Source organism: Narcine bancroftii, chromosome 5 (assembly GCF_036971445.1).
Source record: "Narcine bancroftii isolate sNarBan1 chromosome 5, sNarBan1.hap1, whole genome shotgun sequence".
Classification (NCBI taxonomy): Eukaryota; Metazoa; Chordata; class Chondrichthyes; order Torpediniformes; family Narcinidae; genus Narcine; species Narcine bancroftii.
This window is the reverse complement of record NC_091473.1, coordinates 84,088,345-84,113,922: the sequence shown is the minus strand read 5'-3', so window position 1 is coordinate 84,113,922 and position 25,578 is coordinate 84,088,345. Positions and strand designations below refer to the sequence as shown.

The window sequence follows — 25,578 nt, the reverse complement described above, 5'->3', positions numbered from 1 at the left end:
GGTCTTCCTAACAGACCACAGTATTGGTCAGTAGCAGAACGGCGAGCACCAACACGCTGACCACTAGCACACATCAGGGAAGTGTGCTCCACTCGCTCTTGTTCAGGCTCCTGACCCATTTCTGCAGCCACAAACCTAGCAGGTTACACGACAGTAGTTGGCCTTTTCAGCAACAATGATGAGTCATACTATAGAGAAGAGGTGGAAATGTTGTGAAAAGGTGTGAGAATAATAATCAGAGTCTCTGTATGGACAAGTGAACTTCAGCAGGACCAGGGATGACCACCCTCCACTACACATTAATAGCTCTGTAGTGGAGAGAGTAGAGAGCGCCAAGTTCCTTGGAGTCCACTTAAAAAGTGACATATACTGGACATGCAACATCAGGAAAGCACAGTGTCTGCACTTTATAATAATAGAGGTGTCAGTTTTCTACAGGAGCTCCAACAGGAGCATCATGGCTGGCTACATCATAATGTGGCACAATTGCTGTAAAGCAGTGGTTTTCAAGCTTTTTCTTTCCACTCACATACCACCTTAACTAATCCCTATCCATAGGTGCTCTGTGATTAGTAAGGGATTACTTAAGGTGGTATGTGAATGAAAAGGAAAAAGTTTTAAAACCACTGTTTTAATCATACCAAATGAACTCTTAATGTGTACGGTTTCATAACTCCAAGGGAATTGGACCAATGACCATTTTTCTCAAGCAAAATATTTCAATAACAATTGGGTCTAGAGCAGTGGTTCTCAACCTTCCTTCTCATGTACCACCTTAAGTAACCCCTTACTAAAGTAACCCCTTACTAATCATAGAGCACCTGTGGCATAGGGATTACTTAAAGTGGTATGTGAGTGGAAAGAAAAAGTTGGAAAAACACTGCTGTAGAGCATTTGATCAGAGGTCAATCCAAATGACCATTAGAGTGGCAGAGAGGATAACGGAAGGTTCTCTCACCCCACGCCATCCCCCCCCCCCAAATCGGTGTAATCTACTGGGATCCTTGTCTGAAGAAGGCATCAAAATTGTTGAGGACCCTTACCACCTCACATAAAATTTCATTCTCTCTGAACTTCTACATGCATATTTCTTTGGATGTTGTAAGTGAAATAGAGCATAATATTAAAAATCTTCATGACCAATTTGACTGCAAATAGAGTCCTGTAAAAATCTGATCAGTCATAGTAGTCCACTTCCTTCATCCTGTTGCGAGGGAAAATTATGACATTATAGGTTTTTTTTAGAACTGGTTAGTATTTTCCATTTCGAAAGAAACTTTTCTATGAGCTTTCAATTATTTGTAGCGGGCAGGTGGGGAAAATATTCTTGCATCGAAATTGGACAAGCACAGCACAGAAACAGGTCCTTCAACCTACCATGTCTTTGCCAACCATGATGCGACATCTTCCAGCAAAGGGTCCTTGTCCCTCTATTTCCCTGTATGTTCATGCGTCCAAATTCTTCTAACTACCTACCCTATTTTTGTTTCTCATTTTATTTACTTCTATCAACTTACCCTTCAAAGAAAGCAATCCAAGTTTACAAAGTGAATTTGTGCAAAAAGAGACTTTAATTAATGATAGGATTGACTTATTCAACCGTAAACAATAATTATGACTCTAATACTGTAAATTCTAATTTCCTGATACTTTGTGACCAATAATTTCTAGCAAACTGTTCTGTGTTTCCCCTCTTGATAGAGATTATCATTTTTCTGATTAAAGAAAATTTAATTGAAAATTTGACCTTTTTCAATGCTTTGATCTCTCTTTTTCATTGTTTGACTAATTGAGCATTGTGAAAATTTTTTGTAAAGTTCTTTCATGCCCTTTGATATTGAGACCATACCAGTTTCAAATATTTTGCTGGAATGTCCTGCTCCTTTTAGATTGACGTATTTCTTTTTATCCAGGTCAGTTTTCTTTTTTACTTACTGATTTTCTTTTTTCATCCAGATAGTGGAGTTGGAGCTGGGATTGATTCTTATTATGAGTACCTCTTCAAAGCGTACATTCTGCTTGGTGATGATGGTTATTTGCAAAGATTCAACACTGTAAGTTTTGCTTCTTCCTTGGTAGATCCTTGTGTTCCCAAATGTAAATTCTTATTTTAATAATGTTCACTCAAAAGAAATGTTTTAAGCATGATAGACTAAAATTAGTTCATAAGATTTAAATTCGTCTCACTCATTCTGATTGCATACTACCATTGACATAAAAGTAACTAAATTAATTGAAACAGGAGGTAAGTTCAAGGATATTATTACTCTGACGTGCACAATCATTTTCTCTGGAGGCAAACCAAATTCATGAAGGCATAAGTCTGGTCAGAATCTATTTTTGCCAGTGACTGAGTGAATTTGCCAGCCCTGAAAAATCTGGTCACGGTCGTTGGTTTTAAGCAGTTCCGATTGTGACAACTAAATTTGTAGATTTCGTCATAGGTCTCAAAAACTGTTTAGCTGTTTTTGTGAACCATGGTGCTTAAAGCAAACTAGCAATTAAAGGGGTGTTCAGCTTTAGATGCCATTTCTCATGAATTGTATCACCAGCTTCAGATCCATGTAATTCCCCATTCTCAGTTCACTTAATTTATCAGTTGGAACATTCAGGTGCTACCTTGTCCCCACAAGAGCATTGGTGTAAGCTTCAACTTTGCATCTCGCAGCTATCGTGAATGGCATTTGTGAATGGCTAATCAACACATCACTTATTTCCCTTTCCCTTGTAAGACTAGATGCCGTTGTAGATAACTGATGTGTACCTGGTGCAGTTGCATGACTAGCTGTAAAGGGGAGACCCAACTGCCATCATTGGAGAAGCCACTTTTGAGGTCTCAGCCAGTCCTTGTGTTTTATTTGTACAACTAACATCTGCCTGCAGTGTTACATGCCCCCATCATACAATCTCTTCTAATTTTAAAGCAGAATATAGCAAAGTATCTACATTTATCCCTTCTTGTCTGAAGGGTAACATTTTTGGATATAATCTTAATGTTTGGCTGATCTTCCACCTTTCATTGTGCACAATCAGGAAAATTGTATGCTATAACAAAAACTGAGTTCTCTCTTGAAAATACCATTTGTTGCCATCAACTGCTATTTTAATTGTGGATATCTGTCTTACATAGGAACATAGGAAGTAGGAACAGGAGTAGGCCAAAAATGGCCCATCGAGCCTGCTCCGCCATTCAATACGGATCATGGCTGATCTAATTTATAACCTAACTTCACCTACCTGCCTTCTCCCCATATCCCCTAATTCCTCTATCATGTAAAAATTTATCTAACCGAGTTTTAAATATGTTTAATGAGGCAGCCTCAACCACTTCCCTGGTTAGAGAATTCCAAACATTCACTACTCTCTGGGAAAAACTATTTTTCCTCATCTCTGTCCTAAATCTACTCCCCTGAATCTTGAGACTGTGTCCTCTCGTTTTAGTTTCCCCGGCCAGCTCAAAAAACCTTCCTACATCTATCCTATCCATACCCTTCATAATCCTATATGTTTCTATAAGATCTCCTCTCATTCTTCTGAACTCAAGCGAATACAATCCTAGACGATTTAATCTTTCATCATAAGTCAACCCCTTCATCCCAGGGATCAACCTAGTAAACCTCCTCTGGACCATCTCCAAAGCCAGTAAGTATATCCTTCCTCAAATATGGACACAGTACTCCAGGTGCGGTCTCACCAGTACCTTATACAGTTGCAACATTACCTCCCTATTCCTGAATTCAATCCTCTAGCGATGAAGGCCAACATTCCATTTGCCTTCTTAATAACCTGCTACACCTGCAACCTAACTTTTTGCGATTCATGCACAAGCCCTCTCAAGTCCCTCTGCACAACAGCATGCTGTAGTTTTTCACCCTTTAAATAATATTCAGCTCTTTTATTTTTCTTGCCAAAGTGGATAACCTCACACTTACTAACATTGTACTCCATCTACCAGACCTTTGCCCACTCATCCAGCTTAACTATATCCCTCTGCAGACTCTCCACATCCTCATTACAATTTGCTCTTCCACTCAATTTGGTGTCATCCGCAAACTTGGCTACACCACATTTTGTCCCCTCTTCCAAGTCATCAATGTAAATGATGAACAGTTGTGGGCCTAGCACTGACCCCCCTGCGGCACCCCACTTACCACTCTCTGCCAACCTGAAAAACTCCCATTTATCCCGACTCTCTGCCTCCTGTCAGACAACCAATTTTCAATCCAGGCCAATAGACTTCCCCGGACTCCACTTTCCTGTAACTTACTGAGAAGTCTCTTGTGTGGCACCTTATCAAACGCTTTCTGGAAATCCAAATATACAACATCAACCTGTTCCCCTCTATCCACCGCACCCATTATATCCTCAAAGAATCCTAACAAGTTTGTCAAACAAGATCTTCCCTTTCTAAAACCATGCTGCAGCTGCCTGATTGATCCCTTACGTTCCAAAAGTTTCACTATTTCATCTTTAATGACGGCTTCAAGTCTTGATTGGGCAGAGGTGGTTGCCACAGCATTTGTTCACCAAACATTTTTAGGATCAAACTGACATTTTCTGCAGAATGTAATACAATGTTCAACATAATGGTTATTTCATTTATTTCTTAAATGTTTCAATTTCTGTTTTTAGGAACAAAATGGCAAAATATTTTAAATGAATGTTGATTAGATTAATAAATCTGAGTGGAAATGGTAATGCTGTTGTCTGTTCTTTTATCTTTTAGCACTATGCAGCCATCATGAAATACATAAGCCAGCCCCCCCTCCTGCTGGATGTCCATATACATAAGCCACTGTTGAATGCACGTACCTGGATGGATGCCTTGCTGGCCTTTTTCCCAGGCCTGCAGGTAAACTACCCCTTATTTGTAATCCAGTTTCTTTGAAACTCCAACTCAGTAAATTTACTCAATTTACAAATGCCATTATGGACAATGATTGCATTTTCTTAGGTTTATTTTGAGGAGAAAAACATAGCTCAACACCTAGGCCTCCCTATTTCAGAAAGATAATCCCATAAATCCTCGGATAAAATCAGGTGCGGGAATTCTTTATCTGATAATGCTAAAAACACTCAGCAGGTTAAGTAGAATCTGTTGAAAGGGAACTGGAGTTAAATATCAGGTGGAAGACCTTTTTGTCAGACTTGAAACATTAACTCATTTACTTAGATGCTGCCTCAACTACTCTGTTTTTCTATTACTTGTTATGAGTTATTGACAATGACAATACTTTGTAGCATCCACTATAAATGGTCTCTATTATGAGTGTTCTGAATTGATCACTACAGATCAGCTGTTTCCCCATGCTAGGAGGCGACTGAAATGACAATTGATGTGAGGCCAACATTGGCAGAGCTGGAAGGAGGTCAACTGTTCAGTACATTGCTCATACCTGGAGATTTTTTAAAATGCAAAGCCAAATAGAAAGAAAAAAAAATTCTGACCTTGTTGTCAAATGTTTTTGACTGTAAAAATAGACTGTCGCTGATCTTACCAATTGTACGTGAATGGAATCAGCTGCTTGTTAATATGTAGAGAAAATGTAACATTAGGATGGAAGTGTTCTTTGAAATTTTAAAAAAAGGCTTCACATTTACTGATATTAAATATAGATGAGGAAAAAGGACGGCTGCTTAGAATGAATTGGTTTTAGTTGTTGGTCAAGCAATATGCTTTCTGTAAGGAGATGAAGTAAGTTGGTCATAAAGATTTACAGATCAAATAGAGGCCCTTTGGACCAACTTGTCCTTACCAATTATGTTGCCTACCAAAGATGGTTCAATTTGCCTAGATTCTTCCCATCTCCTGCTAAACCTTTGTTCTCTATGTAGCTGTCTACATGTCTTTTAAATGTTGCTATAACTCTTGCATCTAACACCTTCTCTGGCAGCTCAGTCAACATACTGACCACCTTCTGTATATTTTGTTAAAAAGCTCCAGATTTTTTTAAAATCCTTCCATGCCATGCCCTTGGAAAGGACTGTTTATCTTCTCTTTGCATCTCTTGTTTTTATATTACCTCTACAAGCTCCCCTCCCCTCCTAGCCTCCTTTGCTCCATGGAGGAAAGAGCCAGCCTCTCCTAACTTGATCCTGCCAGTCCTGGTAACATACCTGTGCATCTTTACTGAACCCTTTCCAACTTGCAGCTTTCCAATAACTGGGTTACCAAAAAATGCACGCAGTACTCCATATGTTCTCACTATCTTGTATAGTTGAACATTAGATATTGCAATTAATCTTAATTTTGTGGCATTTTTGAGAAAGTCATTATATTTTCATTAGTTTCTTGTTAGCTTTACAGGTATCTTGATGTTGTTTTGAAGCTTGAGTTCTGAAAGTGTCTTCAATTGCATTTAAATGTGACGCTCAGGCAATCCAAACGCTGCACTTTGTATAAGGTATTACGAAATGCAAATGTGATGCAGAGCTGGGCATGTATTTGTAGTGTCCAATTATAATTGATTCAAATCAAATCTATTTTTATCAGCACAAGATCTGATTGTTGTCTAGGATCATCATTTGACCTCTGAGGTTTTGTTATTGCCCTCGGAGCTTAATTTTCAACCATATAGCATAAATTGACTACCATATTTGACAGCATATAAGACCCACACACATATAAGACACCCTCTCTTCATTTCAGCAGGGAATATTGACTTTTTTTTTGGATTTACAAGTAAGTTGGCAAACTAGTTCCTTTTCCACCTCTTGCACTGCTGGCGGGGCTACTGTGGTCGGACTTCTCACCGGGGAAGTGTGATGGCTGTGGCTCTGGAAAGCATAGTTTTGCACTGCTGGCAGGGGCGCTATGGTCGGCCTTCTCATGGGGGGTGCGGGAATGTGAGCGGCATTGCAACTCCAAAAAGCACAGTCTTGTGCTGGTGGCGGGGGCTGCCATGGTCTCCCTTCTGCCTGGGGGAAGTGAGCGGGGACAGTTGCTCCGGGAAGCATGAGCCACCTGAGAGAACATGGCCTGTGAAGCTTCGAGCCCGCTTCCCGGACAGCCGCAGCACCTCCACGGGGTTCTTGAAGCTGGGTGAGTAGTTTGCTATCTGCTGAATTTCAAGTTTGCATACAAGACCTGGCGGGGTGGGGGGGGGGGGGGGGGGCGGTATTTTTGAGCCAATTTTTGGGGATAAAAAAGTGGGTGTTGAATGCTGTCAAATATCATAATTGGCTTCTATTACTTAATATTTATATGTGATTATTTTACACATATAAAGTATTGTTAGGTGTATCTTGTATCCTCAGAGGCTATATGGCAACAAGATTGCATTTGATATCATGGAAAGAGAAATAAACTATACCCAAACTTGGCACTTTTTTCTTCTTTATTCCTGCTTCATTGTGTCGATGAAATGTAATTTTCTGTAACATGCATCCTAGTTGGCCAATTATTCACAATTTATTATTTTCATATGAGAGAATTTTAAAATAATGTAATCTTGAATTCAGTTTTATTAAATGCATAAAAAGAAAACATGAACAGAATGGAAACATGAAACAAACTGAAAATTCAAATATTACCCTGATCAGCCAGTCATGAAAAGGCAACCAAAAGGTTCATATCTTAATTTGCAGGTGAAATGTTGACCTAGCTTCTCAATATTTTTGGACTGGCTGTCTTTTTATTATGTATGTTCAAAATGTTACTGTGCTCAGAATAAATGTTCAGATTCAAATTGTCTGTTTTATAAAATGGCATCTGATTTTCTTATTTTTCAGGTTTTAAAAGGAGATATACGTCCAGCTATTGAAACTCATGAGATGTTGTATCAAGTCACGAAAAAGCACAACTTCCTTCCAGAGGTAGCAGGATTTTTCAAGCATTTTAATTTGTTTGACTTAATTTTAATTATTATTAAGAAAAGTTACATTGATATTGCTTATTAATAGATGAGGCTTGGAGTGCATGACTGGTTTGGTTTTGACATGTGATTTTTATTCATTTGTAATTTATAGATGTTTTCTGCCAGCCATATTTCTACAGATGGCCCAAATATTTTCAACTTTAAAACGTTTCTCTTACCATATTTATACCTTGGTTTTTGTGGTCTTTTTGCTCTTTGCTGATAGATGTTGAAAGTCGTTGCAGTCAATTAGTTAGCACAGATGGAACTGCTGCAGTAATGTCTTTTTAACTGCACTCTTAACTAAGATTTCAACTTTACCGAGCATTTTCTAATGAAAATCAACTGGTCATCTGCTTGGTTGTTCATTGGATTGTGCAGCACAAACAAAACAAGCGCAAAGTAATTTATTCAAAATAAAATGCTTTGGAATATTCTGAAAATTGTCCCCTGTCTCCTCCCCAAGAGTTGTCCATTCTACAGGTGTTTTTTTTTAAATTTCTACTCTCCAGTTTACATCTTCACAATCATTTTGCCACTGCCTAGTTGATTAATACCATGATCGATGTGTATTTGTTTTAAGTTCATTCTGAGGAAATGGACATGACATCCATTGTTTCCTGGCATTGGTAGTGAGTTGTCTCCAGAACTGCAGCAGTGTTTGTACTTATTGTCTAACGAGAGTTTTTTTAAATTAATGGTAAATCATATTAATAAACTACTTTATTTGATTACTGAATTCAAACACTCATCTTGCTGTGGGAAGATTTGAATTGGAAATCTCTGAATTATTGACCAGCCCTCTAGATTTTTACACCAGTAACAACATCAGTACACCCTTTATATCTTTCTCCTCTTAAATCCCCAAACATTGCAATCTTCAACAGGAAATAAGGTTGTTCAATTCTCATACCATCTCGAGGGGAAAAGTTTAAGGGGCACATTGGGAGGAATTTCTTCACATGGAATACTGGTAATGTGGATGAGCTTCCTGCTGAAGTGGTGAATGTGGGCTCAGTTTTAAACATTCAAGAAAAAATCTCAACAGGTAAATGGATGCAAGGGGTATGGAGGCATATGGAATGGGGGCAGAATAATTGTTTGACACAGACTAGAAGGGCTGAAGGGATTGTTTCTCTGTTCTATCATTATTATCAAGACATTCTGATTTTGTGTGATCTTGACATTTACTCTACAGTATTGACACAAGTGCCTAATCTTTTATCTGTGATTCCGAAAACCGGCATTTTTTTTGGTAGATGAGATCTCCACATCAAAGATGTAGTTTGGTGCCAAACATGACCCTCACTCAACTCCCATGTATCCCGTTGCATTCCACATCACTAATTAGTGGTATCATAAGTACCCTACTCATTGAGCATGACCCTCGCTCAACTCATGTTGGCATATCTTTTGTCATTCCTCTAGAAGTCCCTCCAAATCGCCATATAATGACACTCATCCAGTGTCACAGCACTTTCGGTCGGCCCAGCGGCGGCTCAATGGCTGTCATTGCTACCCATAATCCCCTATGCAGCTGAAACTGCTGTGCCAGCACCAGCGCAGGGGAACGAAGAAGGGTGCTGATCCCTTAGTGCTGGTACAGGGGTGGGAGAGGAGAGAGAGATGACAGTGCGACTTGGGCAGGAGACATGGGGGAAGAGACGGCAGTGCGACTCAGGCAGATGGGGGGGTGGGGGGGGGGTGAGACAGCCGCTTGACTCAGGTGTGCAGGGTGAGGCGAGAAATGGCAGTGTGACTTGGGCAGGCGAGGGGGGATGGGAGAAATGGCAGCGCGACACGCGGGGGTGAGAGACGGCAGCACGACGCGGGCAAGGGATGGATATGACCTTTTATTTTTCCACATGGTTTTCTATCTGCTATGTCCTTGTACAATCACTTAACGTGCTGGTGTCCCCCTGAAGCTGTCTTCATTCTCCTTGCACTCCACAGTACCATTGAGCTTTATATCATCAGACTTTCTGTGATGCACGAACTCTACATACAAATCCTTGTTAGAAATTGTAAACTGCTTTGCCCCCAGCAGCAAGCAATGTGGCACCTCACTTGTCACAGCCTCCTGACTTTGAAATTCGACACTGTTTTCTGTTGCACTCAATCCATGCCTTTATCTCATCTCAAAATTGTTTTTTTTACTTTTGTTTAATATCATCTTGCATGGTATTTTGTGAAAACTTTTGAAAGTACGAATGTGTGACATCAATTTGTTTCCCTTTGGCTGTTCCGCTCATTGTGTCAAACATGGCTTCCCTTCTGTAAGTCTCGACCCAGTCATATAACTTTTATGTACCCTGTTATGACTTCTTCAGTAATGGGTTCTATCATTTTCTCTGTCTTTTGTTGATCATTGCATTGTTCTGTAATATACATTTCCTTTTTCTCAGTTGAAATATTTGATCATGCTTTTTTTTAGGCTTTTACAACTGATTTTCGGGTTCACTGGGCCCAACATCCTCTCCGACCTGAATTTGCTGAAAGTACCTATTTTCTATATAAGGTAAATTTCTGATTTTCTATGTAGTTTTATTACATGCAATACAAATGTGCTCAAGTTAAATGATATTTGAAAAAATATCAAGAATTCTGGGCTAGTGGCTGATGTAAAAGTTTTGTGATTTTAAGTGTTAATGATTATTATTGACACAAACAGGCTACAGGGGATAAATATTACTTGGAAGTGGGAAAGACCATCATTGAGAACCTGAATAAGTATGCCCGTGTACCATGTGGCTTTGCAGCAATGAAAGATGTTCGTACAGGAAGCCATGAAGACAGGTCAGTCACTCTTGGTTTTCAGTTCCTTAATCTGTTTCACTGATGGGTGTTTCGAAATGCCTAAATCCAATTATAGATCCCTGGGGAAATACCACCTAACACATCCTGATAATCAGTATTAGTTTTATTTTCAATATTCTGTTATTAATAATCAGTTACCAAACCATTCTCTATAGTTGCCTCCAAGCTTCTCTGAATATGCAACTTCCACACATACGTATGGAAGTATATCTACGTAGATCCTCCACGTATATCCACACATACGACTGATAGTTTTTGCCCTCCCCCCATGTTGATCAACTGGATCCCATCTGTCTCTTCCACCAAGGATTGTCACCCACTGTTCAACTTGCAGCTTTTTGCAAACACCTGCTGTCCTGTTCTCCAGGCAGCAACCGTTCCACAACAGTCGCTTGCAGCCACAGACATGTATCTGAAGTTTGGTGCGTGAGTACAGTATGCCCGATCAATTTCCACTCGTTTCCCTCCACCACTTCCTCCCCTCCCCTTCCCTTGGTGAGTTCAGCCAGCGAGCCTGATATCCCCTGTCGCCCCAATAACAAAATTGACAACTTCACCTCCAAAGCGCCGCCACGCTGAGAGAGCGCAGGTTTTTGGACCCGCTTCAGAGGGGTGAAATAAATTTTAAAAATATAAAAAATTATGTCAATAAAGTGAAATTCGGCCTAACTATGGAAAATAATGCCTCTTGTTGGTAGCGGTGGCCAACCTCTTGCTAGTGCTGGCCTTGGTGGAGTTTGCCATGTTGTATTTGACAAACTGCAACAGGGATACAGGGTAATTCTGACATATATCCATTCCGAGATGCAACCAGTCAGCCACAATGGAACACGGGTGTATGTAGATACATATACCTGCATATGCAATATGATCTTGGCTCTTGATGAGGTTCTGTCTTATAGGAAGCTTTCTCAGCTCCTTTGTTTACTCTCTTGGAGATTAAATCTCAAAAGGAGAGAGTCAAAGGTCAGAAAGCAACTAAGGCCTACATGTATTTTATTATATTGCCTTCAGCGATGCAGGCTGTAGTTTAGACTTTGACTAATAAGCTTTCTTCATATTTAAAAAAAAAGCCCATTTTTAATACATTGTAATACATCGTTCACAATGATGTCACCTTATCTTATGATGATGAGTTTGTCATTGCTCAAGTACAATTTGCAGAAGAACTAAAATTATTATTTGTTGCAGCCAAACAGGTACATAAGATGCACCAACTACAACAGCATAATTAGATTAGCACAATATGCCATGAGACAGAAAAAGAAAAAAAATGTAAAAGAATAGATAAATATCCACAGCCAAAGTCCAATGAGTTTTGCATTCCAGAGAAGTGACAATGCAGATATTAGAAATTCAATACAGCACTTCTGTGCCAGTGTTTAAGATTCACGCAAGGGGGCGTGGCAAGATGGCGTAGGGAACAGACGTGTCTTCCAGACGTCTCCTGACTGATTTATTGTTTTGTCTTTAAGTGCCCGTTAAAGTTCTTTTAATAGTTTATAAATAATAAGAGGTGTTGGATTAGTGCCTAATGGTTTATATGCAAAAGAATGAGGTAAAAGAAAATATCAACAGACTGTTTAAAAAACTACATTTTCCGAAATTGTCTGAACCTACTTGTTTACAAGAAGCCAGGACTCAACGTAGAATGGATCCAGAGGAGGACGTGCAGAGTTCGGCATTGAAGCTTCGTTTTAAGCCGGTGAGGCTCTCTGAAGGTCGCACTCAACAGCTTTCAGAACAAGGGGCTGGACGGGTGCCAGTGTTTCGCACAGTGGCCACTGCAGGTGTTGTTGCTGAGGCTTTGACAGTTGAATCAGCTGGGGCGCCACCAGCTGGAGAGTTAAAGAGTTGTCATTTGACTGCTGTAGTGGTGGCGCTGCAAAATGCATCTTCAATTACAATGGTTTTTCCAGACATCGATTCAGTGAAGATGATTAAAGAGATATGGCTTAAAGATAACCCTGATCTTCAGTCTCCTGGCATTGCTGGGGGGACTTCTACTTCTGTTGAAATGTCTGTTAAGGATCTTGAAGATAAGATATATTCTGTATCGAGTCACTTAGCTAATTTTGTGAACCTGTTTATTTCCAAGATTAATGCGATGGCGGAAGTCATTAATGGAGCTTTTAATCTTGAAACCATTGAAAGATTTGAAATGTGTGATCAAGGTTTAGTCGATGCACAGGATCAACTGCAAGATGAAAATAGAATAATTGAAACATTGCAGATCCAAAATAAAAATTTAGCAAAAAAGGTTGATTATTTGGAGAATCAATCTAGATGGAACATCGTGAAAATTGTTGGTTTGCCAGAAGGCATAGAAGGACCAGATCCAAGAAAATTTTTTACTGAATGGATTCCACAAGTGTTAGGACAGGATAAAAAATTCCCTGAAGGTTTAATACTGGAACGTGCTTATAGAGTTTTAAGAAGAAAATCTTTTTCAGGACAGAATCCAAGATCTGTTTTGATTCGTTGTTTAAACTATTGTGACAGAGAGACAATTTTACGTACGGCTATTAGAAATGCCCAGCAAAATAGATCTCCTTTGATGGTTCAGAATAATCCTGTTTTCTTCTATCAAGATTTGAGTCAAGAAATAATGTTTCAACGACACGAATTTAATTCTGTGAAAGAACGGTTGTGGGAAAAAAAGACATAAGGGAACGTTCAGGTATTCTGCAGTACTGAAGATTTTTTAGGATGGAAATTAGCCAAAGTTCTTTGACAATCCTAAAGAGGTTATGGACTTTTCTCAGTCTATACCAATCATGTAGTTTCAGGAACGATGTAGTCCTTCAAGGTCTCCAAAGAGAGTAGAGATGTAAGGTGGTATCCAGATTTTTAAAAGAAATGGAAGCAATGGTGACCGAAGTGGTAAAGTTGATTTTTTTAAAAAATAAATCTTTTATCTTTTTTTTGAGAAGAGTTTAAATAGTTTAAATAATGATGATAGTTTAATGAAATGGGAGTTGGGAGAGGGAACTGGGTGGGCACTAGTTTCCAGAAGTCATCAGCTACCTATGAGTTATCTCACACCCAATGTTTTGGGGGAGTTACCGCTTTGGGCGGTTTAAACAGGAGGAGGTAGATGTGACCTCCAACCTGTTTTTTTTTTCTTTTTAATTTTTGGGTTAAGAAGTGAAGGTTTTTATTATTATTTTTTTTTCAATAAATAATTTTTTTTAAACTCTTTTTGTTTTCTGATTGTAATTGAGAGGGAATAGGAGGTTTTTTTTCTCTCCTTTTTTTTCTCTTTTTTTGGGGGGGCTTTTCTATTTTTTCTTTTTATTAAGAGGATGATGTCATAGAAGATAATAAGTCAAAAATTGAGGATGTTGAATTAGATGAAGAGGAAGATGAGGGGAAAGGTGATAAGAAGAAAAAGAAGAAAATTAAGTACAAATACATTGAGGGAGAAGAGTTTAATAAAATTAAGTTAATTTTGATAGAGAATTTTGAAGATATAAATGAAGAATATGGAGAATTTTATAAGAGTTTGAACTTTTTTCTTTTTTTTCTTTTTTTTATATAAGGGGGGAAGGGAATAAAAAGTTTATCTGATTGTTTTTCTAAGGGATGTTTTTGTTCTCTCGATGAATTATAAAGGAAACTTGGTATTAATGGAAATTCTGTATATATGTATTATTAATTATGATTTTTTTTTAATAACAGATATGTGGATGATATATGATTTTAATATTTGAACTTAGTTTTAAAATGGATTTCATTTGTTAAATACATGTATTATGTTTGATTTAAATATATGTTTAAGGGTATTATTTTAGTATTGATATTTTTTTTGTTAGTAATTTTTTTTGTTGTTAAGTTTTATCCTTTTTTTGTAAGTGGGGTTTTTTCTATTTTATTTACAATATTGTTAATTAATTCTTCACTCTTTATTTTGGGGGGAGGTTTGGACTAATTTTAAATTAGATGATTAATGTTGTGTTATAATTATTGGGGGGGTTAATTTGTGTAGTTTAATGATGTAGTTTAATGCGCTGGATGGGTCACGTCTCCAGAATGGAGGACCATCGCCTTCCCAAGATCGTGTTATATGGCGAGCTCTCCACTGGCCACCGTGACAGAGGTGCACCAAAGAAAAGGTACAAGGACTGCCTAAAGAAATCTCTTGGTGCCTGCCACATTGACCACCGCCAGTGGGCTGATAACGCCTCAAACCGTGCATCTTGGCGCCTCACAGTTTGGCGGGCAGCAACCTCCTTTGAAGAAGACCGCAGAGCCCACCTCACTGACAAAAGGCAAAGGAGGAAAAACCCAACACCCAACCCCAACCAACCAATTTTCCCTTGCAACCGCTGCAATCGTGTCTGCCTGTCCCGCATCGGACTTGTCAGCCACAAACGAGCCTGCAGCTGACGTGGACTTTTACCCCCTCCATAAATCTTCGTCCGCGAAGCCAAGCCAAAGATTCTAATTTTTATTATCTTATTTTTTATTATTTCTTTAAATGTAATTTTTATTTTATTCATGTAATAAAATTTTAAATAAAGTTTATATTAAAAAAAAGATTCACGCAAGATGTCAAGAAATAGTTTCTTGTCTTTGATTTGTCCCCTTAAGTAGAAATAAAAGAATCATTGGAATTGCCCAATTTCAAGATGGAAAATTTGACATCTTGTAAATTATTTTTAAGATGACATCCATCACCTTCTCTTGATTTATTGTAGTTTTTTAGTAAAGTAAATGAGACAACAGACTCGCCAAGGCAAATAGTGCCTTTGGAAGACTACACAAAAGAGTCTGGAAAAACAACCAACTGAAAAACCTCACAAAGATAAGCGTATACAGAGCCGTTGTCATACCCACACTCTTGTTCGGCTCCGAATCATGGGTCCTCTACTGGCATCACCTACGGCTCCTAGAACGCTTCCACCAGCGTTGTCTCCGCTCCATCCTCAATATCCATTGGAGCGCTTTCATCCCTAACGTCGAAGTACTCGAGATGGCAGAGGTCGACAGCATCGAGTCCACGCTGCTGAAGATCCAGCTGCGCTGGATGGGTCACGTCTCCAGAATGGAGGACCATCGCCTTCCCAAGATCGTGTTATATGGCGAGCTCTCCACTGGCCACCGTAACAGAGGTGCACCAAAGAAAAGGTACAAGGACTGCCTAAAGAAATCTCTTGGTGCCTGCCCCATTGACCACCGCCAGTGGGCTGATATCGCCTCAAACCGTGCATCTTGGCGCCTCACAGTTTGGCGGGCAGCAACCTCCTTTGAAGAAGACCGCAGAGCCCACTTCACTGACAAAAGGCAAAGGAGGAAAAACCCAACACCCAACCCCAACCAACCAATTTTCCCCTGCAACCGCTGCAACCGTGTCTGCCTGTCCCGCATCGGACTTGTCAGCCACAAACGAGCCTGCAGCTGACGTGGACTTTTACCCCCTCCATAAATCTTTGTCCGCGAAGCCAAGCCAAAGAAAAGAAATGAGTATCATATTTATCAATACAAGCGGGTACTGGATTACCTTGGTTCTGTAATATTCCATTAACAGAATGTCAGTATGTTATGAGATGCTTATAAACTTTTACAAAGGATTTATTAAATAATTAATTTTCAAATAAATCAACCCTTGAAGTTAAAATCAGACCCTTGAGTTGATCATGAATTGACTCAGTTTTGAAATTGACAGATTTTTACATTTGTATCTTTCAATATCTAAGAATGTGTTGCTGCGTAATTCTCAACAAACCAGATATTCACGAGACATTGGCAGGTGACTAGATGATTGAGCTTTTCCAGTGACTGCACCCCAAAGATAGAGACTAATGAAAATGTTGCATTTCACTTTAATTTAGATTTGAGTTTATATTTATCTTTTTTCACACAGAATGGATTCCTTTTTCTTGGCTGAAATGTTCAAATATCTGTTCCTTCTCTTTGCGGAGAAAGAAGATGTCCTCTTTGATATTGAGGATTATATCTTTACCACTGAGGCTCATCTTCTACCACTGTGGCTCTCTACAAACTTCACCAAGAATAAGAAAAATGAGGTAGGTGAACTTCTTAACTGGATTTTTGCTAATGAGATGGAATGTGTACCAGGAGAGAACGTCCATTAAAATATAAATTTTAAATTTGCTTTCATCTTAACTTAATTGGAAGTTTGAATATTCAATGACTGCTTTACATAACTCGTTCACAATTTTAAATCCTTTAACAAAGCACTTGATTCTCTATCTCTTCAGATGGAAAATCAATGTTAAAAGATGCTCTAGAATTATTTTCAAAATGGAAAGAAAATGTTATATGCTAGGTCCAGTCCTAAGTGAGAAGCACCTTGCTCGTTTTGTGCAGTTGTTCCCACATTTTCGAGAAGAACCAAAACTAAAGCCTTGATTTTTGTTCTCTCCCCTGGATATTGATTGACCTGCACTTCTGTAAAAATCCAATATATACATATTGTTTCTTATTTCGATGTCATGCAACTACTTTTGGTAAATTGGAATTGTTTTTAGATTGTGCATCAATTAAGCACAAAGAAACTGAAGGTTAAAATACCATTCATATCAGACTTTATTATAGAAATGAAGTACTGTAAACTTGCATCTAATAATAAGGCCCAGAACATTTGGAGACTTCATTTTAATTTTTTTTGTTTCATTAAAGTTCTGCTTGGAACAAAAGGAAATGGTGCCTGCAGTAGGATTTGGAATTTTGCATTTGCATATGAGCAAACTGATTGCTCAATTTTGGGGGATTTTTTAAAAAATTTATGTAAATATTCCCCAGGCATCAGGGAAGGACTGAACTAATCTGTAGAGCTTAAAGACCTGATATTGCACTGGCGATTGTTACGAGCCCAGAGGACCCCAAAACCCAGCAGCAATAGATATTCACCAACACAAATGGTTACTTAAACAAAAGTTGCTTTTAATTATCTTTAAATATGAAAACAGGATCACACTTTAACTTGTCACTATTGACTTAACTAACCTAACTTAACCCCCCCTTCTAATTCTAAATGCACATGTATGTAATGTGTGTGTAAGTTCAGAAAAATTCTTTGGTTCAGTCCAATCTCACTTCTCATTCCTCCAAGTTCACTGGTTGCAGACAATTCTTTTACTGTGCACAGAATTTAACATTTATAAAGTTCACCAGGCTTTGGTGCTTGAAAGGTAAAAGGTTACCACTCAGGAAAGTTCTTGTCGGTTTTCAGAGAGAGATTTGTTGTATGCTGGACACCCTCAACTGATTCCTTTTTTAATCAGCCACTTCAGTGTCTTGCTGAAGAAACTTTCCCTCTCAGGGTTCTCCAGATAATAACCTCTTTCAGGTCACCACAGATCCTTCTTGTTTCACTTATTTCAAGTGAAACATTAGACAGCCAGTCCTCTACTCTTGCATGAACCACAAGGGCTTTGACCAGGCTGAACTAAGCACTGACAACCCATCTTCCAAATGGAGTTTTCCACAAGCTTGCCAACTTGTGCTGTTCCAGTCCCAGCTTCTGCTGCTGACTGTAAAACTGCAGAACTGATCTCTGTTTCTTTCTCACATGCACAGAGAAAACCTGCTTGACTCTCTCTGCTTGCAAAACCACATGACCTTTCCAGGACAGCAAGTTCAACTGCAGACAGTCTGCAGCTCCGACGTTCTTTCATCTGTTGCCTTTTTGTAAACAACTATCCATTAGTGAAGTCTCTTGGGCACTCTCCAAAGCTTTTGAAAGGCTCTGGGGGAGACCTGTCTACCATGAGCAGAGCTCCAGTATTTTAAATAAGATCTGTTTTAAAATGTTTCTATGTGACTTATTCTTTTTTTAAAAAACTTGCCCTAATTTATCTCTCAAAATCATATCTATATACAATACAAACACAACATAATCTGTCACACAATGCTTGCATGAAATACTAGTGGCCATATTTATAGAAAGAAGCCATCTTTGTTATTTTGGAAATATTAGGTACAAAGAATCTAAAGACAACAAAGAAAAATAAAGAACTGGGGGCACATCTGTAGGAAGTGACCAACCACACGGGCAAGAAAGAAATCCCGAACATAAAATATTATCACAGCTAAAGGAGATTGTTACTAGAGAAAAGGTTTATATTTCGTGATCTATCTAAAAATTCTTTTTCTTTTTTTTTAAAAAAAGTCTGGTATAATTGAAGTTCAGGAAATTATGACTAACCCAGTATGTTGGTAGGGATCCTGCTGCCTTGTGTGGAGTAACAGTGTCATTCAGGCATTAGTGTAACAGCATGGGATCTCTGAAATAAAAACTAAAACAAAATCATGTCCTTTTAGACTCTCATTGAAGAGGTCTAGTTCGGGTAATAAGAGTAAAAATGATCACGATTGATATGTATGCGGGTAAAGAGGTATAAGAGTGAATAGAGACAATGTGCATACGTGAATGTATCTGTACTTAGAGGAAAATATAGATAGTATAGACAAGAATTAATAAGGGAAGGTAATGGAATAGAGAGAATAAGGAGGGAATTAAAAGAGTGACCTTTGTGACATATGAAAAGTGAAATCTTTTCTGGGGGGGCTGGGTGGGGGGAAATAGCGGTCACTGCAAAATCAGTTGACGCTTGCGAGTGGATTCGCAAATCCAAATGGAGAGGGGAGATGTGGTTGTCCGACAAGGGATAAAGGACAACTCAGGAGGGGAAGGGGAGATTGGGGATAAAGAAGATAGAAATAGGAGAATAAGGAAAATGTTGGATGTTGTAGGAATGTTGTCTTATAAAGAGTTGAAAATAAGAAAACAGAAATGGAAAAGGAGGAAAGGTAATGATGGAAAAATGGAAAGAGAAGATAAACAAAATATAAAAGGGCTACGCTGAACTATATGACTTTAAATATTAATGGAATACATAACCAAATTAAAAGGAAGAAACTACTAAATTTAAATGAATAAATGTATTCCATTAGAAAAAATAACATATAGGTTAAGAAATAATATTGAAATATTCGAACAAGTATGGGAGCCTTACATTAAATACAATAGCGAAAACCTACCGGGGACAAACATTACCTAAGTTGATGGAAGGAGAAGGAAAGAAAAGAATGGACTCAGTAGAATTTCTTGTGTATTTTTGTTGAATGACAACATTGTCTGACTGGCTTAATGCAACCTAGATTGTATACCTAAAATGGATGAGAGGGGGGGGTGGGGGGGTGGCTTGGGAGGAGGAAGGGAGGGGGGGGAGAAAAAGTCACTGTATATGTGTGAAGAAGAAATAGTGTATATCATGGCTAATGTGATTTATGGTGTGAAAAATAAAAAATTTAAAAAAAAAAAATTATTCCATTGTTTCTGGTTATCGATATCAATGATCAGTAAATACCTGGCTGAAACAATTAATGCTGGGGGAAAAAAAAAAGAAGAGGTCTAGTTTAGAATCAGAATATCCCCATGTATGAGATGATGCAGAAAACCATCAATTATAAGACATAGGTGTAAAAACCTAGGAGCAGGGATTGATAATTTGGCATTCAGTGAAATCATGGTTGAATTTTCCTCTCAGTGCTACTTGCTACATTAATCCCATATTTCCTTATTCCCTTAAAAGCTTAAAAAAAAACTGTGACCTGTATATACTGAGAAATTAAACTGCCTCAACTTTCATGCATCATAAATGCCCCAGATCCACCTGTTCCCCTCTATCCATTCTATTTCACATATTCTCAAATAACTCAAATAAATTTGTTAAACATGACCTACCTTTTCTAAATCCATGATACCTCTGCCTGTTTGAACACTATTTGTTCATTATTCATAATATTCAGGCATTTTCCCAACTCTGGATGTTAAGCTAACTTATCTCAAGCCTTTTTTTTAATACATCCTTTTTGAAACTTATATTTGCTATCTTCCAATCTGCTGGGAATTACCCAAAGCCCATAAATTACCACAAATACATCTCCTCTAACTTCTGCCATTTCTTTCAGGACCTTTCACCTCACTAGTTTACCTAGCGCTGTCTCTTTAGAGATGGTGAATGTTTCAAGGTTGTTGCCTCCTCAACATCAATCTTTGGCATGTTACTACTGAGACTGATACAAATACCTGCTCAAGACTTCATAGTTCTCATAATTCCCTTTTCTCATCAGATTGGTTTTGCCACTTAATATATTTATTAAAAAAACTTTTCCTATTTTTATTCTTTGGTAAATGGAGAACATTTTTAAATTGTTTTTTTCTATCTAGAGATGCTGCCTGATCTGCTGAGCTTTTTCTGTTTATAAATTCTTAACAAGCAGATGCCAAGTCTAATTTTTTGTTTGTCTCCTTATAGACAAGTTACACTTATTTGGATGACAGCAACTTTGATTGGTCATGTCCAAATACACAAGTTCTATTCCCAAATGATCCCTCTTATGCCAACAGCATTCGCGAACCTTTTAAAAATGTGGTGGACAAAACTTGCCCTAAGACCAACATGCGACAGTAAGTTCTGATACTTAACTCAAACTTTGTGTGTATGAGATTTGATCAAAGATTGTCCTTTTCCATTGGTTTTATTTGTAATGTTAAAACTTCATTATATTTTACTGTAAAATTGCTTATATTTGTCTTTTATGACTAAAATATTTACTTATCAGTGAATCACTTTTTAATGTATGTGTAAATATACTGCTTGTCAGCTGAGATTTGTTTTATAGCCAAAAAGCATTTTAAGACTGAAGTATAACTGGTTCCAATAATGGCATTCAGTGTTGAAATCAGTGACCTTATTTTAAAAATCTTAATTTTACACGTAAATGCTTCTCAATTTCTTCCTCTCCTCCTTCCCCTCTCCATCCCAAATTAATCTTAAATTTTCTCTTTGTTACAGGGAGGTAGGTGGTGATGGTCCTGGGGTCAGGTCACATCTGAGGGCCAGAGATTTTATGGCCAACAATCCTGAACACCTTGATTTACTGAAGAAAATGGGAGTCAGCCTAATTCATCTCAAGGATGGCAGAGTCCAGTTAGTTCAGCATGCAAACCAGGTGAATCTGCTATTCTATCTTTGTCATTGGCCATTTGTTCCTGCTTGGTGGTTCCTTTGGATGCTGCTGGATGATACCAATTTGTTCTCGCTGCTGTGCTAAGTTTGGTATCCTTTAGTGCAGAAAGTCTCTGATGGATGTACCAGACCTAAGCTACTAATCCATTGACAAATGATTTGAAATGCATGTGCTAAGAATTACTTTAAAATTATACAAAACGGGGGAAAAAAAAGACTCCATGGCATTCTTTGCGAGTCGTTACAAGTAATGTCAAATCTATTAAATATAGACAGATCTTATTTTGGTATAATCATGAAACTAACCAGAAATAAAAACTGTTTTGTACATTGTAATGTTTGCTGAATCATGGACTAATACAGTAAAAGCCCCAGAATCCGGCATCTGTGGGGATTGGTAGATGGCAGATAAGTGAATTTGCTGGTTGCTTGAGATTTCATGTTGCATGGATTGGCAAACTGACTGCTAAGGAGTGCCAATTTTAAATTTTGTATTTTTTACCTATTTAGTTTCTGCGTTTTTTTTTTTTGCCGGTTGCCTGAATTCTGGATAATGGGGATTTTACTGTAGTTTGAAAAGGAATTCTGACAGAAAGTCAGTTTACTTTTAGTGATCTGAAGTCGGGAAAAAAATACCAGGTACATCATCTAATAGTATCACATACTGTTTTTTAGAAAATAATTATGAAATTGAGTAAAGGAGTAAAAATTTGCACAAACATGCTGAATATGTGGAAAAACATTTGTTCTTTGAGTAGTCAAACACTGTGTCTCCACAAGATGGAGGAGTGCTTCCTTTTGTGTCAAGGGAAGAGTGAATTCAGTGATGAGTGAATTATGCTTTCTCCTTCAGGCAGCAAGTGTGCACGATGCAGAGGATGGCCTGCGTTTTATGCAGGAGATGATTGAACTGTCCAGTCAGCAGCAGAAGGAACAGTTGCCACCTCGAGCCGTCCAAATAATTTCCCCTCCATTCCTTGGTCGGGTGGTACTCACAGCTGGACCGGCACAGTTTGGAACAGAGCTTTCCAAAATTACTAGTGGGGTATGGGTTTACTAAAATTAATCAGTCTGAATACTGATTTTTTTTTTTTGCCATTTTATTTTGATAATGGGCCTGCTATATGCGACATTAATTTGGATGTATGAGATCAATATATTGAAGAAATATTTTGTCTTTTCAATATTTGTTAGTTTTGGTATGAACACATAATAGTGTTGCCAAAATACAGAATTGGCTTGATGGTAGGAGACAAAGGGTGGTAGTGGAGGGTTGTTACTCAGATTAAAGGCCTGTGACCATGTTTGCTGCAGGGATTGGTGCTGGGCCACTCTTGTTTGTCATCTATGGATGATAGTGTACTTGGTATGGTAAGTAACTTTGCAGTTGACAGCAAAATTGTTGGTTAGTGGTCATTGACAGTTTACCTGATATAATAAGATCAAGATGAACTAGGAAAGTAGGCCAAAGAATGGGCAGGTGCACTTTAATAGATTAGACCAGGGCAGGATTTACACAGGTCAATGGGGAATATTGTAGAATGACTTGGAGGTATAGGTACATATTCCATGAAAGTGGTAGACAGAGTGATGAAGAATCCATTTAATACACTTGCCTTCATCAGGTAGAACATTGAGCAGGGACGTCATGTAACATCTATACAGGATGATAACTTGGTGTATGTGGAGAGTGTGTTATACATAATATTTTTAGCTCCTAATTTGAACTTCTATTTCCAGTAAACTTGTGTGGTTGGAGTGAGCAGTGAACTATGTACATCCATCAATAATCATCCCAATAAATGGGAATTCAGGTTACTCAGAACTGATCTTTGTTGTTGGTCATTTGCTCCTGCTTGGATTTGGTGGATTCCACAGGATGGTGCTGGACGATGCCAATTTGTTCTCGCTGCTGAGCTAAGTTCAGGATCCTTTGGCCCAGAAAGTACCTGATGAATGTACCCAATCTAAGTAAGGTTAATCTTATAGGTTAATCTTCTTGTTCTGTGAAATAAGTCAGAAACATTGCTTGCAGGCTAAGAATAGTGAAATTCTACTCCAAGGATTGTGTGGATATAAAAGGAATTTTCAAATTGCTACAGAACAAACCAGTTGTAGTCATTCAAGTCTGCTTCAAAGTGACAGAGCAGATGAGCAATAACATCGTGTGAAAATTAATGGTACATCTCTTTGCATCACACAATTCTTTATAGGTACGAGGTTTTGTGGCAAGGTGTGAGCCCTACACTGGCTGTTCAGAAGTAACAAATCCTGAATCGATAATGGGGAAAATTGCCCTGATGAAACGAGGTCATTGCATGTTTGCTGAGAAGGCACGGAATGCACAGAAAGCTGGGGCAATAGGTGGTATTGTCATTGGTAAGGTGTACAATTCTTCTCATTTTCATGAATTTACACAGCTGACCTAAAAATTATGAAGATCTCACCACGTTATTAATGGAATAGAAATTATTTGGGTTTACAGACTGTTTACTGATCGTGGCTCCTCCATAAATGCTTATACAGCTTAACTGGCACTATTTTACCAGTATACAAATTTAATTTTGATTCAGGTTTTAAAGATATGTGGACTGAATACCCTATTTGGCATTATTTGTTATAATCTGTCATGTTAATTTCTGTGTGGTATGAGAGTAATGTGATATTTGTCCTCACTTCCCTTCACTTCTTTGCAGCAATCAACAAAGCCACACTGTTTCTCAAAATGAGCTGGAGTCCTCTTGCTTGATTTCATTCTTATTAGTTTGATTGTCTGTGTGCACTGTCTGTACCCTGTGGCATTTATAACCTTACAAAGATCCTTCTTTCACTCCTTCCTCTCCTGTGTTACTTGCTGCCTCTTAGTGAGGTCCATTTTAGGCATGTAATAGTTGATTACTCACAGTATGTCTGGTTTCTCTTGATTCTAGATAAATTAAAGCTGCTAGTCCCACCACAATCTCTATACCATTATGATTGATTCTTTCCTTTCTTCCTCAGTGTATCACAGTATTTGTAACCTTGTTAGTATTTCCTTTCTTGTATTGAAATCCCATTGTGAAAGAAATGCATTTTAAAAACAAATATGACTAAGACCTCCCTTACCTGCCACCTCCACCCTCTGACCTCCCCAATTTTCCATTTCTCTCCCACCTTCTCCGTTCAGAGCTATCCCCTCCCTATTACCTTGTCCACCAATAAAATCTTGCCGGTGGCCCTATGCTCCTCCTCTACCCCTCCTCCACCATTTTATTCAGGCACTTTCCTGCTTTCAGCTTGTATGTTGATGAAGGGCTCATGCTCAAAATATATATCTTTATCTTTGTTCCATAAAAAAACTCTGCATGACTTGCAAAATTTCTCCAGCATTTTTATGTAAAATACAGGACTTGATGCTTTGGGTTGATTAAGAATGGCTATATTATTAATGGGATTTGGCATAAAAACACACCCAAGGCAGTGGTTTAAATTTATGGACCTTGGTTAAATCAGAATATCACTGTATTTGTAAATTGAGCCCATTTAGTGGTTTAGTGCGACCATTATTAATCATGATTAATATTCTCTACTGAGTGTGATTTTCATTAATGTGCATTAATTAATGTAACTTTTAGGGACTGGACTTTTAAGGTAAAATATCTGTATACCAGTTAGATAATTTGTCAACATTAACTATCAGCGCACTTGTCAAAACCACTGAAACTGGTTACTTTAAGGATTGTCTACCAGGATCCTATTTGTGTGCAGTTTCTCGTTGAGTGTTATTCTGTAGTTTGTGGTAAAGCTTGTCTGCACTGTAGACCAAATTTTATGGGGTTAAAATCATTGTGTTATTGAATAGAATAAGAATAGTGTTTAAATATTGAGTGCCCTGTATCTGGCATCATCTGACCATGTCATTC

At 38.2% G+C, this 25,578-nt stretch overlaps 1 protein-coding gene across 2 annotated transcripts in view; it reads left to right on the top strand.

Annotated features, from left to right (window-relative positions):
* edem3 (ER degradation enhancer, mannosidase alpha-like 3) overlaps positions 1-25,578 on the top strand; it is an 88,065-nt gene that overhangs the window by 47,843 nt on the left and 14,644 nt on the right. For both annotated transcript variants that reach the window (XM_069938167.1, XM_069938168.1), the window contains 10 exons: positions 1,957-2,054; positions 4,727-4,852; positions 7,732-7,815; positions 10,291-10,374; positions 10,528-10,652; positions 16,540-16,702; positions 20,963-21,114; positions 21,503-21,659; positions 22,530-22,721; positions 23,890-24,055. In XM_069938167.1, the coding sequence (XP_069794268.1) occupies positions 1,957-2,054; positions 4,727-4,852; positions 7,732-7,815; positions 10,291-10,374; positions 10,528-10,652; positions 16,540-16,702; positions 20,963-21,114; positions 21,503-21,659; positions 22,530-22,721; positions 23,890-24,055 (1,347 nt within the window). The remainder of the gene's footprint in view (positions 1-1,956; positions 2,055-4,726; positions 4,853-7,731; positions 7,816-10,290; positions 10,375-10,527; positions 10,653-16,539; positions 16,703-20,962; positions 21,115-21,502; positions 21,660-22,529; positions 22,722-23,889; positions 24,056-25,578) is intronic.